This window comes from Xenopus laevis, chromosome 1L, assembly GCF_017654675.1.
Source record: "Xenopus laevis strain J_2021 chromosome 1L, Xenopus_laevis_v10.1, whole genome shotgun sequence".
NCBI lineage: Eukaryota > Metazoa > Chordata > Amphibia > Anura > Pipidae > Xenopus > Xenopus laevis.
Genome location: NC_054371.1, coordinates 216,973,448 through 216,986,042, shown reverse-complemented (window position 1 = coordinate 216,986,042; position 12,595 = coordinate 216,973,448). Strand labels below are relative to the sequence as shown.

The 12,595-nt window shown below is 40.2% G+C and overlaps 1 protein-coding gene across 1 annotated transcript in view; it reads right to left on the bottom strand.

Annotated features, from left to right (window-relative positions):
* slc45a2.L (solute carrier family 45 member 2 L homeolog) overlaps positions 1–3,153 on the bottom strand; it is a 93,526-nt gene extending 90,373 nt beyond the window's left edge. Inside the window, 1 exon segment of the mRNA NM_001095910.1 lies at positions 2,665–3,153. Within this exon segment, the coding sequence (NP_001089379.1) occupies positions 2,665–3,109 (445 nt within the window). The 5' untranslated portion in view covers positions 3,110–3,153.
* Between the last annotated feature and the right edge of the window lie 9,442 nt (positions 3,154–12,595).

Sequence of the window (12,595 nt, the reverse complement as noted above, 5' to 3'; positions counted from 1 at the left end):
TCTGACTCTTTCCAGCTTTCAAATGGGGGTCACTGACCCCATCTAAAAAACAAATGCTCTGTAAGGCTACAAATGTATTGTTACTTTTTTATTACGCATCTTTCTATTCAGGCCTCTCCTATTTATATTTCAGTCTTTTATTCAAATCAGTGCATGGTTTCCTAGGGTAATTTGGACCCTAGCAATCAGATTGCTGAAATTGCAAACTAGAGAGCTGCTGAATAAAAAGCAAAATAACTCAAAAACCACACAAATATTAAACAATGAAGACCAATTGCAATTTGACTCAGACTATCACTCTCTACATCTTATTAAAAGTTAATTTAAACGTGAACAATACTTTTAAAGGGGAACTGCCATTGAACTAAAAACATGCACCCAAACTATATTAGATGTTTAATAATTGCTTTTTTTTTTAAATGCCTTTTTTTTTTTAGATATACAGTAAATTATTTTTGGACTGCTTGCTCAGCCTAATATTTTTTTTCCCCCGGTACAAACAAGAACTGGGCAGGTGCATTAAGTTATGTTTCCTATGGTTTAGCATGTGGGATACAAACCAGGGTAATCAATTCATTTTCATTGTGTTATTTAGGGCAAACCACATGGACTACAATCCCCTTGTAAGGTTACCTGCTCTTTGAGAAATGAGGGGTGTGAATTAGGGCCAATAAATGCAAGTTGGTTGGCAGCACTGGTTGAAAACTGATTTTTTAATAGACATTTCCCATGATCTGGAGATGTTACAGTTCAGGTAGCTCAGCCGGCATTGCTGATCCAGAAATGGTGGGTGTTGCTGGACAGTGGTTTATACAGGGTGGACCTACTTGGTTCTAATGTGCCTGTGCCCTTTAAAGGAGAAGGAAAGGCATTCTGCACTTGGGGGTGCCAAATATTAAGCACCCCCAAGTTATTGTATTGACTTACCTAAAACCCTGGGCTGGTGCTCCTATCAGCAGAAAACTGCACTGGCCCGGTATTATACCAGTGAGCATCACGGAGCGATCCTCTTTTGGTGCAGTTTTCTACTGATAGGAGCACCCGCCCGGGGTTTCAGGTAAGTAAATACAATCACTTGGGGGTACCTAACATTTGGCACCCCCAAATGCACCAAGCCTTTCATTCTCCTTTAAATATAAGCTGTGGCTTTTTTGCATGTTTCACCAAACCTGATACAGGAGTTAACTGCTCTGTGCTCTGCACACCGGGTAGTTTTTATTTTCCAGGATTTTTTTGGGGGTGGGGCTACACAGACCCAGATTAGTGCAGAGGGAAGCAACATTTTAGGGGCTGCATGCAGCCCAGCCGTAATCCAAGGAGCCCTGGGGACGTGAAATTCCTGAGGAATGCGCGGGGGGGGGGGTGCGTTAGGATCCAGGGGCGCCCAAGCCAGAAATCCGGGCCTGTGGCTACATTTTCTCTTTAGACCCTAAGAAGCAGTAATGGGGTGTTGTGAGTGTATAAGATTCCCAGATTTTTCAAGTGCTCCAGTGGCCTTTCCATTTGCTTCACTATTGCCCCTCTCCCTTTTACTAGTTACTATGAAACCTGTGCCGACTGTGAACTTAATGCTGATTGGTCTACTGCATTTAGAATAATGAAATCCAAATCCTGGTTGTTTGGTAGTTTACTACTAAACACGAGTGTTTTGTTTTGTAGTTCAGCCTGCATTTATCTATTTTGACATAATCTGAATGCATGTCAGGTGTACAGAGCTGCAGCATGTTGCAATTTAAAGGGACTGAGTTAACTATGTAGAACTATGTAGAACTGTGTGGATGTATGCATCATACTTACCAAGGTACCAAAGTATAAGTAATGTCTTATTATTATAGAGAAAAACATAGAGAATTGTTATAAAACGCCACAGATTCGCCCATCACTAGTTATAATAGTCCTCTATAGGGAATGTAAATGCTGCAATTTGGAACTTTATGGATAATCGGTTTCTGAATAACAGATCCCATACCTGTAGTATTTTTGGCAAGAGAGTCACTAGGTACTGTATATGATTAGTCTCCCCTTTATACTCACATTTTCTGTAGTAGCTGGTACAACCCTCTGCTCTGTGCCTGCTACCAAGTCAAATTGTCTCTCATTTTCAATTTGTGTTTTCCACACAATCACTATTGTTTTTGGTGGATATAAATATTTTTGGGGGGTTGAATGGGGCCATCATTTAAATTTTATAAACCCATTCCATGCCAAGACATGAAATCAAGCCAACGATTAGTTGCCTTTAAAACCAGTCATGCATAAAGTCTGCAATATGAATTAGCAATTAAACTGCATCAAACCCAAGCATTGTGCATCTAAATGAGCTGCTAATTAGCCTTTATGTGTGTCCAGTTTTAAAGCTGTAAATCAGCATTACTTGCACATTATCAGAGTTCAACAAAAAGAAAGTGGGGTAATATAGACTTGGAGCAAACTTTGCACTTGTTATTACTTTGCCAGAAAGGGGTTTATTGCCTGACTTTTAGTTAGAAAAGGAAACAAGAAGCCGTAGTTGGGGCAACGTGGTGTTAATGGGTTTACTCTAGCAACCAATCAAAAATGAACTAGATCAGACGGGGATTAAACAACAACATTCTCATTGATTGTTGATGAGTAAAACTGACCCTTGAATAGAGAACACCCTCCCTACCCCCAGATATTCCATACCAGTTACTGCAGTGTCTCCATTGAGGTAGAGGGTCATGCCCAGCACCATGATGATCCCCAAACATAAGATATAAGGCCTCCTTCTCCCCCATCGAGACCGACAATGATCACTGGCAGATCCAACAACTGGCTGGAGAATGAAACCCAAGATGGGGCTGATGAGCCAGACGAGACTGTACAAACTCTTGGGCAAACCCACACTGAGCAACACAGGGGTTACATAGGCTGCCTCCACGGCGTAGCAAAATTCCCTTCCAAACATAGCCATGCTGTGCATAATCAACCTGCCCGTAGATCTTCTGGGAGGCTCCACTGACTGGAAAATTTCCCCATTCATCTGTTCCAAACTAGCACTGAATTCCACATCTTTGGTACTGGGGTACAAACCGGTGCTGGAAACTTGTTTCTGTGGAGTCTGATACTCCACTTCTTTGGAGAGAGTCATTTTGGCTGGAGAAATTCCCTGCAGTACTTGATTGATCTTCTGCCACTTGTAGAAGGAACTGTAAGATCAACACAGGGTTTTGTAAGGAGCCAGACACCAATCCTTTCATTACTGACAGATCACAAGTTAGAGGAGGGGGGGGGACAATTACAAAATCATGTGAGAGCCCCGGATTAAACGATTTAACTTTCTGGCAGCCACTTTGCTCCTTTTACAAAGTTTTTCATGCCTCAGATTCCAGAAATCCTTGATACCAAAACACAAGCAGTGTAATAAATGTAAATACATTGTATGAGCGAAGGGAACATAACGGGTGTATTAAAAAAGCATTAGACTGATCAATTTTAGATTTTGGGAAAATATGTTGCTTGGCTATTCCGGTTAAGTGAATTAAGTTCTTTTAATTTATTAGTTGAGTGATTATGTGAGAGAGATAAGATGTCATCCTGACACATTGTGCTATAATTTAGCCACTAGGGGACACGGTTTTTATTTTATTCTATAGGAGAGATTTTTTTTATACTCACTTGAGCTACAAAGCAGGAATTCATACCAACTTGTACTTATGAAAGCCTGTGGAGTTTATACTATGCCACATTATCACCCAACTTTAACTTATCTAATAATGCACCTACAGTAGCAATGTGGATAATTATTGCATCTGGGAAGGGACTGTGGGATAGCAGGTATAGTAGGGAGAGATGGTGCCTATAGTAACAGTGGGATAATAGTCTCTGGGAAGGGAGTGTGACTGTGGGATAGCAGGTATAGTAGGGAGAGATGGTGCCTATAGTAACAGTGGATAATAGTCTCTGGGAAGGGAGTGTGACTGTGGGATAGCAGGTATAGTAGGGAGAGATGGTGCCTATAGTAACAGTGGATAATAGTCTCTGGGAAGGGAGTGTGACTGTGGGATAGCAGGTATAGTAGGGAGAGATGGTGCCTATAGTAACAGTGGGATAATAGTCTCTGGGAAGGGAGTGTGACTGTGGGATAGCAGGTATAGTAGGGAGAGATGGTGCCTATAGTAACAGTGGATAATAGTCTCTGGGAAGGGAGTGTGACTGTGGGATAGCAGGTATAGTAGGGAGAGATGGTGCCTATAGTAACAGTGGATAATAGTCTCTGGGAAGGGAGTGTGACTGTGGGATAGCAGGTATAGTAGGGAGAGATGGTAGTAGTACCTACAGTATAGTAACAGTGGGATAATAGTCTCTGGGAAGGGAGTGTGACTGTGGGATAACAGGTATAGTAGGAAGAGATGGTGCCTATAGTAACAGTGGATAATAGTCTCTAGGAAGGGAGTGTGACTGTGGGATAGCAGGTATAGTAGGGAGAGATGGTGCCTATAGTAACAGTGGATAATAGTCTCTGGGAAGGGAGTGTGACTGTGGGATATCAGGTATAGTAGGGAGAGATGGTGTCTATAGTAACAGTGGATAATAGTCTCTGGGAAGGGATTGTAACTGTGGGATTGCAGCTGTTATCACAAATTATTGAGCAGAAAATGAGGTTGGTCTGTAATATAAGATGATGCTACAGGGCTGATTATTAAATTCTGATGCTAATTGCACTGGTTTCTGTGCTGCCATGTAGTAATGATCTGTATTAATTACTAATCAGCCTTATATTGTAACATTTCTATTCTATGTGTACTGTATATTGTGAGTGGGTCCCTAAGCTCAGTAAGTGACAGCAGCACAGAGCATGTGCAGTGAATCAGCAGAAAAGAAGATGGGGAGCTACTGGGGCATCTTTGGAGACACAGATCTTTACCGCTAGGGCTGTGGTTGCTTTGGGCTGGTACAGAATGAATTTCTAGCCTACTTTTTGAGCTTTACTTCTTTAAACATTGAAAGGTGTAGGGCGAAGGAAAATCTAGCCATATAAAATTAAAGTATTTTTCCACGTTTCTGATCAATGGCTTTTTTTTCTCCTCCTCCTTCTCTCCTTCTGACTGTCAAGAGGAGCATCATGAGACCTCCAAAATATGTCCAAATACCATTCTCCTTGATCACGCACTTAAAACTTACCCTAAAGACAGAACAGGAGGATGCTGGCCAGCCTGACTCCAAGAACTCTACGCGTGACCATGCTGCACAGATTTGCAACTCATTGTGACGGCTACAAAAACCCATGTGTGTGTTTGTTGAAGTTCATTCAGTATACAAATGTTCTATCAGGCGTTCATAGCTCTACTGAATGGGCCCTTTGATCTCTGTGCTGGGAGATATAATCTTCTACGCTAATCCATCATTTTTCTGCTTATAATTACGTCCTCTGTTATGGAAGCAGCCCGTTCTACCACTGAGACAACTCAAAAAGCCAAGGGCAAGACATACACCATGGGGCCCCTGTATCAGAGGGGCCACTGGGCCAGAAAACTGATGACCATTTACAATTGAACAATAGTGGATGTTTAATAAATCTGTTAAACAAATATTCTTCATTATTAATTTGTTTGTATATTTATGCCTTTACAGGTATGGAACCTGTTATCCAAAACGCTCAGGACCTGGGGATCAAGAACAAGCTACTGTTTTATTATTACACCGAAAAAGGAAATCATTTTTAAAAATTAGAATTATTTACTTATAATACACAAAAGTAATGAAGATCTTGTAAATTATATCCTTATAAACGGTGAGTTCTGATGTCATCAGTTATAAACGGTGAGTTCTGATGTCATTTCTGTCACGACTCACTGAAATTTGTTTATTATAATAAATAAAGTACCACCAGTTGTAAAATATGAGGATATTAGAAGTTACCTCTGAGTTCCATGACCTGTATAAAAACACTCGGCCTTCGGCCTCGTGTTTTTATATAGTCATGAAACTCCTCGGTAACTTTTAATATCCTTATATTTAACTTTTAATATCCTTTATTCTTATATTTATTCACGCCGTTTACAACAGGGGCCGCCGAATTTTGACGCATTGTGTCGGAATTTGACGCCGTGAGTCCGAAATGGACGCCAGTGTGCCCAAAACGGACACCGGCGACCAAAGTTTCGACTCCGAACCCCCCACAAAATGTAGATTATAATGCATAATGTACCCCCTACTAGAAATTTATAAAGATATCAGAAGTCACCTCGGAGTTATGTGACCTGTATAAATGGTTATATGGTTACATAACTCCTCGGTGACTTGTAATATCTTTATAAATTACAGTAGGGGGCACATTATCCACTATATAATACACAAAGCCATGAATATCTTATTATAATACACAAAAGCCATGAATATCCTGTAAATTATATCCTTATAAACGGTGAGTTCTGATGTCATCAGTTATAAACGGTGAGTTCTGATGTCATTTCTGTCACATGACTCATTGAAATTTGTGTATTATAATAAATAAAGTACCCCAGTTGTAAAATATGAGGATATTAGAAGTTACCTCGGAGTTCCATGACCTGTATAAAAAAATGTCTAAATTTGGCCAACCGAAATGTATTAAAAAAATCAAAGTTTTTTTTTTTGCTGGTGAATAGTCCGTATTCGTTCGAATTCGGGCAAATTCGAAACGTATGAATTGAAGTAATTTTGCATTCGGATCGTACGACTCAAAGTTTTTTTTTTAAAATAAAACTTTGATTTTTCAAAGTCCACCAATTGACTCCAAATAGGTTCTAGGAGGTCCCCCATAGGCTAAAACAGCAATTCTGCAGGTTTTAGATGGTGAATGATCGAAGTCAAATTTTTAAAGAGACAGTACATGATAAATTTCGATATTCGAATTTTCAATTTTTTTGAAAAGTACACAAAAAATAGCTTGATAATTTTAATTTTTTGAATTCAAATTTTCACTTCGACCTTTGATAAATCTGCCCCTTAATGTTCACATGATTTTCTAGTAGATTTAGGGTATGAAGATCCAAACTTTGGAAAGATCTGTTATCTGTAAAACCTCAAGTACCGAACATTTTTTATAACAGGTCCCATACCTGTATACAGTTAATAGAACAAAGAAGCTGATGACATTGCAGCAGGCAAGGGAAACTCTTGGACCTACATAGAGGCAAACCAGGGAGTGGGTACAGGTGGTACAACTGCACGTGATCCAGTCATTGTCAGAGCCAATAGTTAAAGAATGTAGGTTGCATTAAAAAATGTAACAAGGGGCCCCAGAAGAGAACTTGGGTTTCTAATGGAGTTCCATGACCTGGTGGAGATCCATAACAAGGGGCCCCAGAAGAGAACTTGGGTTTCTAATGGAGTTCCATGACCTGGAGTTCCATAACAAGGGGCCCAAGAAGAGAACTTGGGTTTCTAATGGAGTTCCATGACCTGGAGTTCCATAACAAGGGGCCCCAGAAGAGAACTTGGGTTTCTAATGGAGTTCCATGACCTGGAGATCCATAACAAGGGGCCCAAGAAGAGAACTTGGGTTTCTAATGGTAGCTCTGGCAGTCCCAGCATTCCACCACAAGCTTGAATCTCTCAGGTACTGCATTAAGTTGTACAGGTATAGGATCTGTTATCTGGAAACCTGTTATCCAGATAGCTCCTTATTACAAAAAGTCCATCTGCCATAGACTCCATTTTATCCAAATAATACAAATATTTAAAAATTGATAATAAAACAGTAGCTTGAACTTGATCCCAACTAAAATATAATTAATCCTTATTAGAAGCAAAACCAGCCTATTGGGTTTATTTAATGTTTACATGATTTTCTAGTAGACTTAAAGTATGAAGATCCAAATTATGAAAAGATCTGTTATCCGGAAAACCACAGGTCCCGAGCATTCTGGATAACAGGTCCCATACCCGTAGTGTAATAACCGTGGCTGGAGAGTTGCCAGTCAGTGCATTATAGTATAAATATCTCATGTTATAACATCCCTGTGATGTGTGAGCTGCATGAGAAATTCTCAAAGCCAATCATGAGACAGAGATGATTTTTCTAATAAATGCGTAATTAAAGGGCTCCAAATGTGCCTGCAGATAGAGTGCTAATTCCCTTTGTGTTTTGTGTGTCCTCCTGCTGCATTGCCAGGAGCTCAAACTGCACTTTAACTGTGTGCGTATTTTATTCATCTGTATCAGTGATTAAAGCCTCTGGAAACAAAGCCAGGTGTGTTGATGGAATACAATAAAAAGATTCATTTATCATTATAATTAAAGGGATTCCGTCATTATTTTATGGATTAGAGTCACTGAATTAAGTTTTAGCCTGGACACATGGGGGCAGATTTATCAAGGATCGAATTTTTCGAGATTGGACCATCGAATTTGAGTACTTCGATAGTCAAAGTAATTTTTCCATCGAAAACGGCCGTATTCGATCGAAATACGATCGTAGTAAAATCGTGCGATCGACCGATTTAAACCTTTGAATCAAACAATTCGAAGGATTTTTTTTAAAAAAAAAAGTTTGACTTCTCAAAACTTGCCCAAAAGCCTCAGGTTCAAGAGGTCCCCCATAGGCTAAACAGCAATTCGGCAGGTTTTAGGTGGCGAAGGGTCAAAGTCGACGTTTTTTAAAGAGACAGTACTTTGATTTGAGTGGTCGAATTTTCTAAGGTTTTTCAATTCGAATCGAAGTCGAATTTGATGGTCGAAGTACCCAAAAATTACTTTGAAATTAGAAGTTTTTCAATTTGAAAATTCACTTCGACCTTTGATAAATCTGCCCTATGGTGTACCTCCTGCTATAAAATATAGTCATAGTCAATGAGGAGTTCAATGATTACATAAAGGGATGAGGTGGAAGGCCATGGAACCCCAAGGTGACTTCTAATATACTTATACAGTCATGGGACCTGCTATCCAGAATGCTTGGGACCTGATGTTTTCCAGAAAAAAATTGCATCTTCATACCTTAAGTACAGGCTCTGGCTGGTGTGTGAAGGACCCAGAGGGGCTGACACCCCAGGGGCCCATGCACCCCCCACACCCACCTACAGGGGCTGCTGCCATTTGCCTTATATAGGTATGGAACCTGTTATCCAGAATGCTTGGGACCTGAGGTTTTCCAGAAAAAATTGGATCTTCATGTACTCCTTAAGTACAGGGTCTGGCTCATACCTCCCAACTGTCCCATTTTTAAAGGGACAGTCCCACATTTGTACTGGAAAGTCCAGTTTTTCTCTGCACTGAACAGCCAGAAAAAGAAACAATGTTTCTAACTTAATTGGCTTTTGGCAAAGAGCCCAGAACAGCCACAGCAACATATAAGATACTTTTGTAACAATTTTGAGATAAGCAAATAAGTAATTGTAAGAATATAAGATAACAGGTCCCTTGGGAGAAGTTAGACTCAGAGCTTAGAGGGCAATTCACCTTGATTAACAAAACTGTAATAACTGGAAAAAAAACACAGAAATGTGTTGAAACTTTTATAACCTGCCAAATTTTATGAAAAGAACATGGTAATTAGGGGATGTGGCCACAAAAATGGGTGTGCTACGAGCGGCAACTTTTTTGTCCCTCTTTTTATTTACAAAATGTTGAGAGGTATGCTGGCTGGTGGGTGAAGGACCCACAGAGGCTGCCACCCCAGGGGCCCATGCACCCCCAAGGGGTCCCACACCTACCTACAGGGACTGCTGCCACTCGCCTTAGATAGGTATGGGACCTGTTATCCAGAATGCTTGTGACCTGAGGTTTTCCCAAAAAAATTGGATCTTCATACCTTAAGTACAGGGTCATGGCTGGTAAGTGGGTCCCCCCACACCCCACTACAAGGGCCCCTGCCGTGCCCCACACCCCACTACAAGGGCTACCGGCACTCACCCTTCCCTGAGTGCTTGTAAATTAAAAACCTACCTGCAGCGTGTCGGGAGAAGGAGATCAGCGACCGGGGGGAGCACCGGCTGGGGTTCAGGTCTGGATCTGAGTTTTTTCCTGGTGTCCCGCTGGCCCAGTCCGACCCTGCTTAAGTACATCACTGATTATAAACGATGGCATCACTTGGCACCATGAATGAGTATATACTATAGTTGATAAAATATTTATGATTCTTGTGCACTGTAGACAGATTATATTATATAGATTAGAGCCTAATTGCACTCTAATCAGCCAGTCCTTCATTCTAGCCTCTGAACAGCAGTAGAATTGTATAATTCAGGATAATGACATGGGTGGAATGTTTCCCTTAGCCACAGGCAGCCCCAACAAGAAAGCAATTTTGGCATTTTAAATGACACTTTTATGGCCCTAGGGTACAATTCCACAGTAGAAAATAAAAAACGCTGGTATTGGGTATGTAGCAGATCAGCACTGCTCTTATGTTCAATATACTACAAGCCATACAGATATTTATTTTTCATTGCTGATGGATGGGAAAAATACCCACAGCAGTTATAAAGGAGAGGAGTCTGTTAGGGAAGAAGACAGAATGACAATAAAAGGGACCTGACTGGTCTTAGGCTCATTGATCCCAAGCATGGTGCTGAACAGCAGGGTCCGATGGAAACAGCTAAATGAAGCCTAATTAGAAATAGTTCCACCCAGCACTACGCTTGTTGCCTCGTCAATGTGAATATGATATCACAGTTATCACATATTTCAATTCAAAATCGGGAGTCCATATAATTATTCAACCAGGTCCAAGGGACCCGCCCCAGTTCCAACTGCAGAAAAGTTTATATCAAAAACGATATACAGTAAGTCCCAAGGCCTCTTCAAGTAAAAAAAAATTAATTTATTGTTATTCACATTAAAACAGTATCTAGTACAAACTACCCCACATATCCCACCTTATGCGTTTCGCACCCTTAGGTATGACTAAGCGCCGGAGGGTGCGAAACGCGTAAGGTGGGATATGTGGGGTAGTATGTACTAGATACTGTTTTAATGTGAATAACAATAAATTAATTTTTTTTACTTGAAGAGGCCTTGGGACTTATATCGTTTTTGATATAAACTTTTCTGCATATCACAGTTATCACAGACATCAGAAATCAACAGCAACGAACTAGCTCAGTCCTATAATCCACTATATCATGGTATTAAAACATAGGAGTTAATCATTCGGTTTGATCTCTCTCAGCTGCCGTAAGATAAGAAATGGGGTAACCAGAAAAGGAAAGAGCAAGCAGCCTCCCGAAGAATTACAAACACAGGCAAGATACAGAACAGGCACATTACATAGAGATTGTATGACTGAGAGCAGATGTTTTGGCTAAGGACTTTTCTTATGTTCCTAACATGGACCACTCTACTACATAGTAGCACATTGTTGAGTTACTCCTTGCTTGGAGAAATATTTTGGGCAGCCTAAAGAAAAAAATGCTTAATGTTGTTTGTTTTCCTTGGTTCTTCTGGGTATCTGCAGTGCGTATTATATACAGACCATTGCCTACTTTGTATCACATGGATACCCAATCTTTTTTACCCATAATCCACATTCTAATGTAAAAAAAAAGTTGGGGAGCACGAGCATGAAAAAAGTCCCTGAGGATGACAAATAAGGGTTGCAATTGGCTATTTTGTAGCCCCTTAGTGCACTAGCAGACTACAGGAGGCTGGTATTACACCTGGTTTTTATACAACCAAAATTTGCCTCCAAGCCTGAAATTGAAAAATAAGCACCTGCTTTGAGGACACTGGGAGCAACATCCAAGGGGTTGGTAAGTAACATGTTGCTCAAGAGCCACTGGTCAAAACAAAACTGTATTTGAATTAAAGATAATGAAGTCTTGCAATTGCCACATGAACCCACACCTATTTTTCTGACCCATTCTACCCAAATGTAATAAGTGTTCTTCCTGGGCACATTCCTTCCCCTCTGGAAATCATACAATGCAATATTGGCACACAGTTAATACTGATTTCCCATGAATACTAACTTTAATGGTTGCATTCCATTGTTTCATGCCTGGAAAATGATCCACGAAGATATCCAGAACACTTTGTATGAAGATATTCATTCTGCTTGCAGATAAACATGGCTGATCAATGGGCCATATTTTAGTAGAACAATGGTACTGAAAGCATGCAATTATAAATCTATTCAGTTAGCTAACAAAGCTTATCACTTTCATTCTCATTTATTGCATTTCAATTACAAACGCAACATTAAATATGAATATCTACTTGTTTTCATTATCAAGAAGGCATCCGCATGCATTTAAAGGATAAACCTTTAAAATGAGTGAACGTAACATGAATGAGGGGGCTATTCTATGCACTTTTGCAATATACATTCATTATTTATTTTTTTTAATTCAAATAATTAAGATATTAAAGGATACATGTACTGTTAACATGAATGAATTGTGTTACAACAGCGCCACCTGCTGGTCATTTTCCCACCAGTCTGACCACCAAGTAGTCAAGGAAGTTGTCAGGAGAAAGAAAGAAGCTGCTCTGATGTTCTTCTGCTTAGGAAACATTTGAGAAAGGTTTATAATTTTTTTCCTAAGCAGAAGAACATCAGAGCATCCTCTTTCTTTCTCCTGACAACTTCCTTGACTACTTGGTGGTCAGACTGGTGGGAAAATGACCAGCAGGTGGCGCTGTTGTAACACAA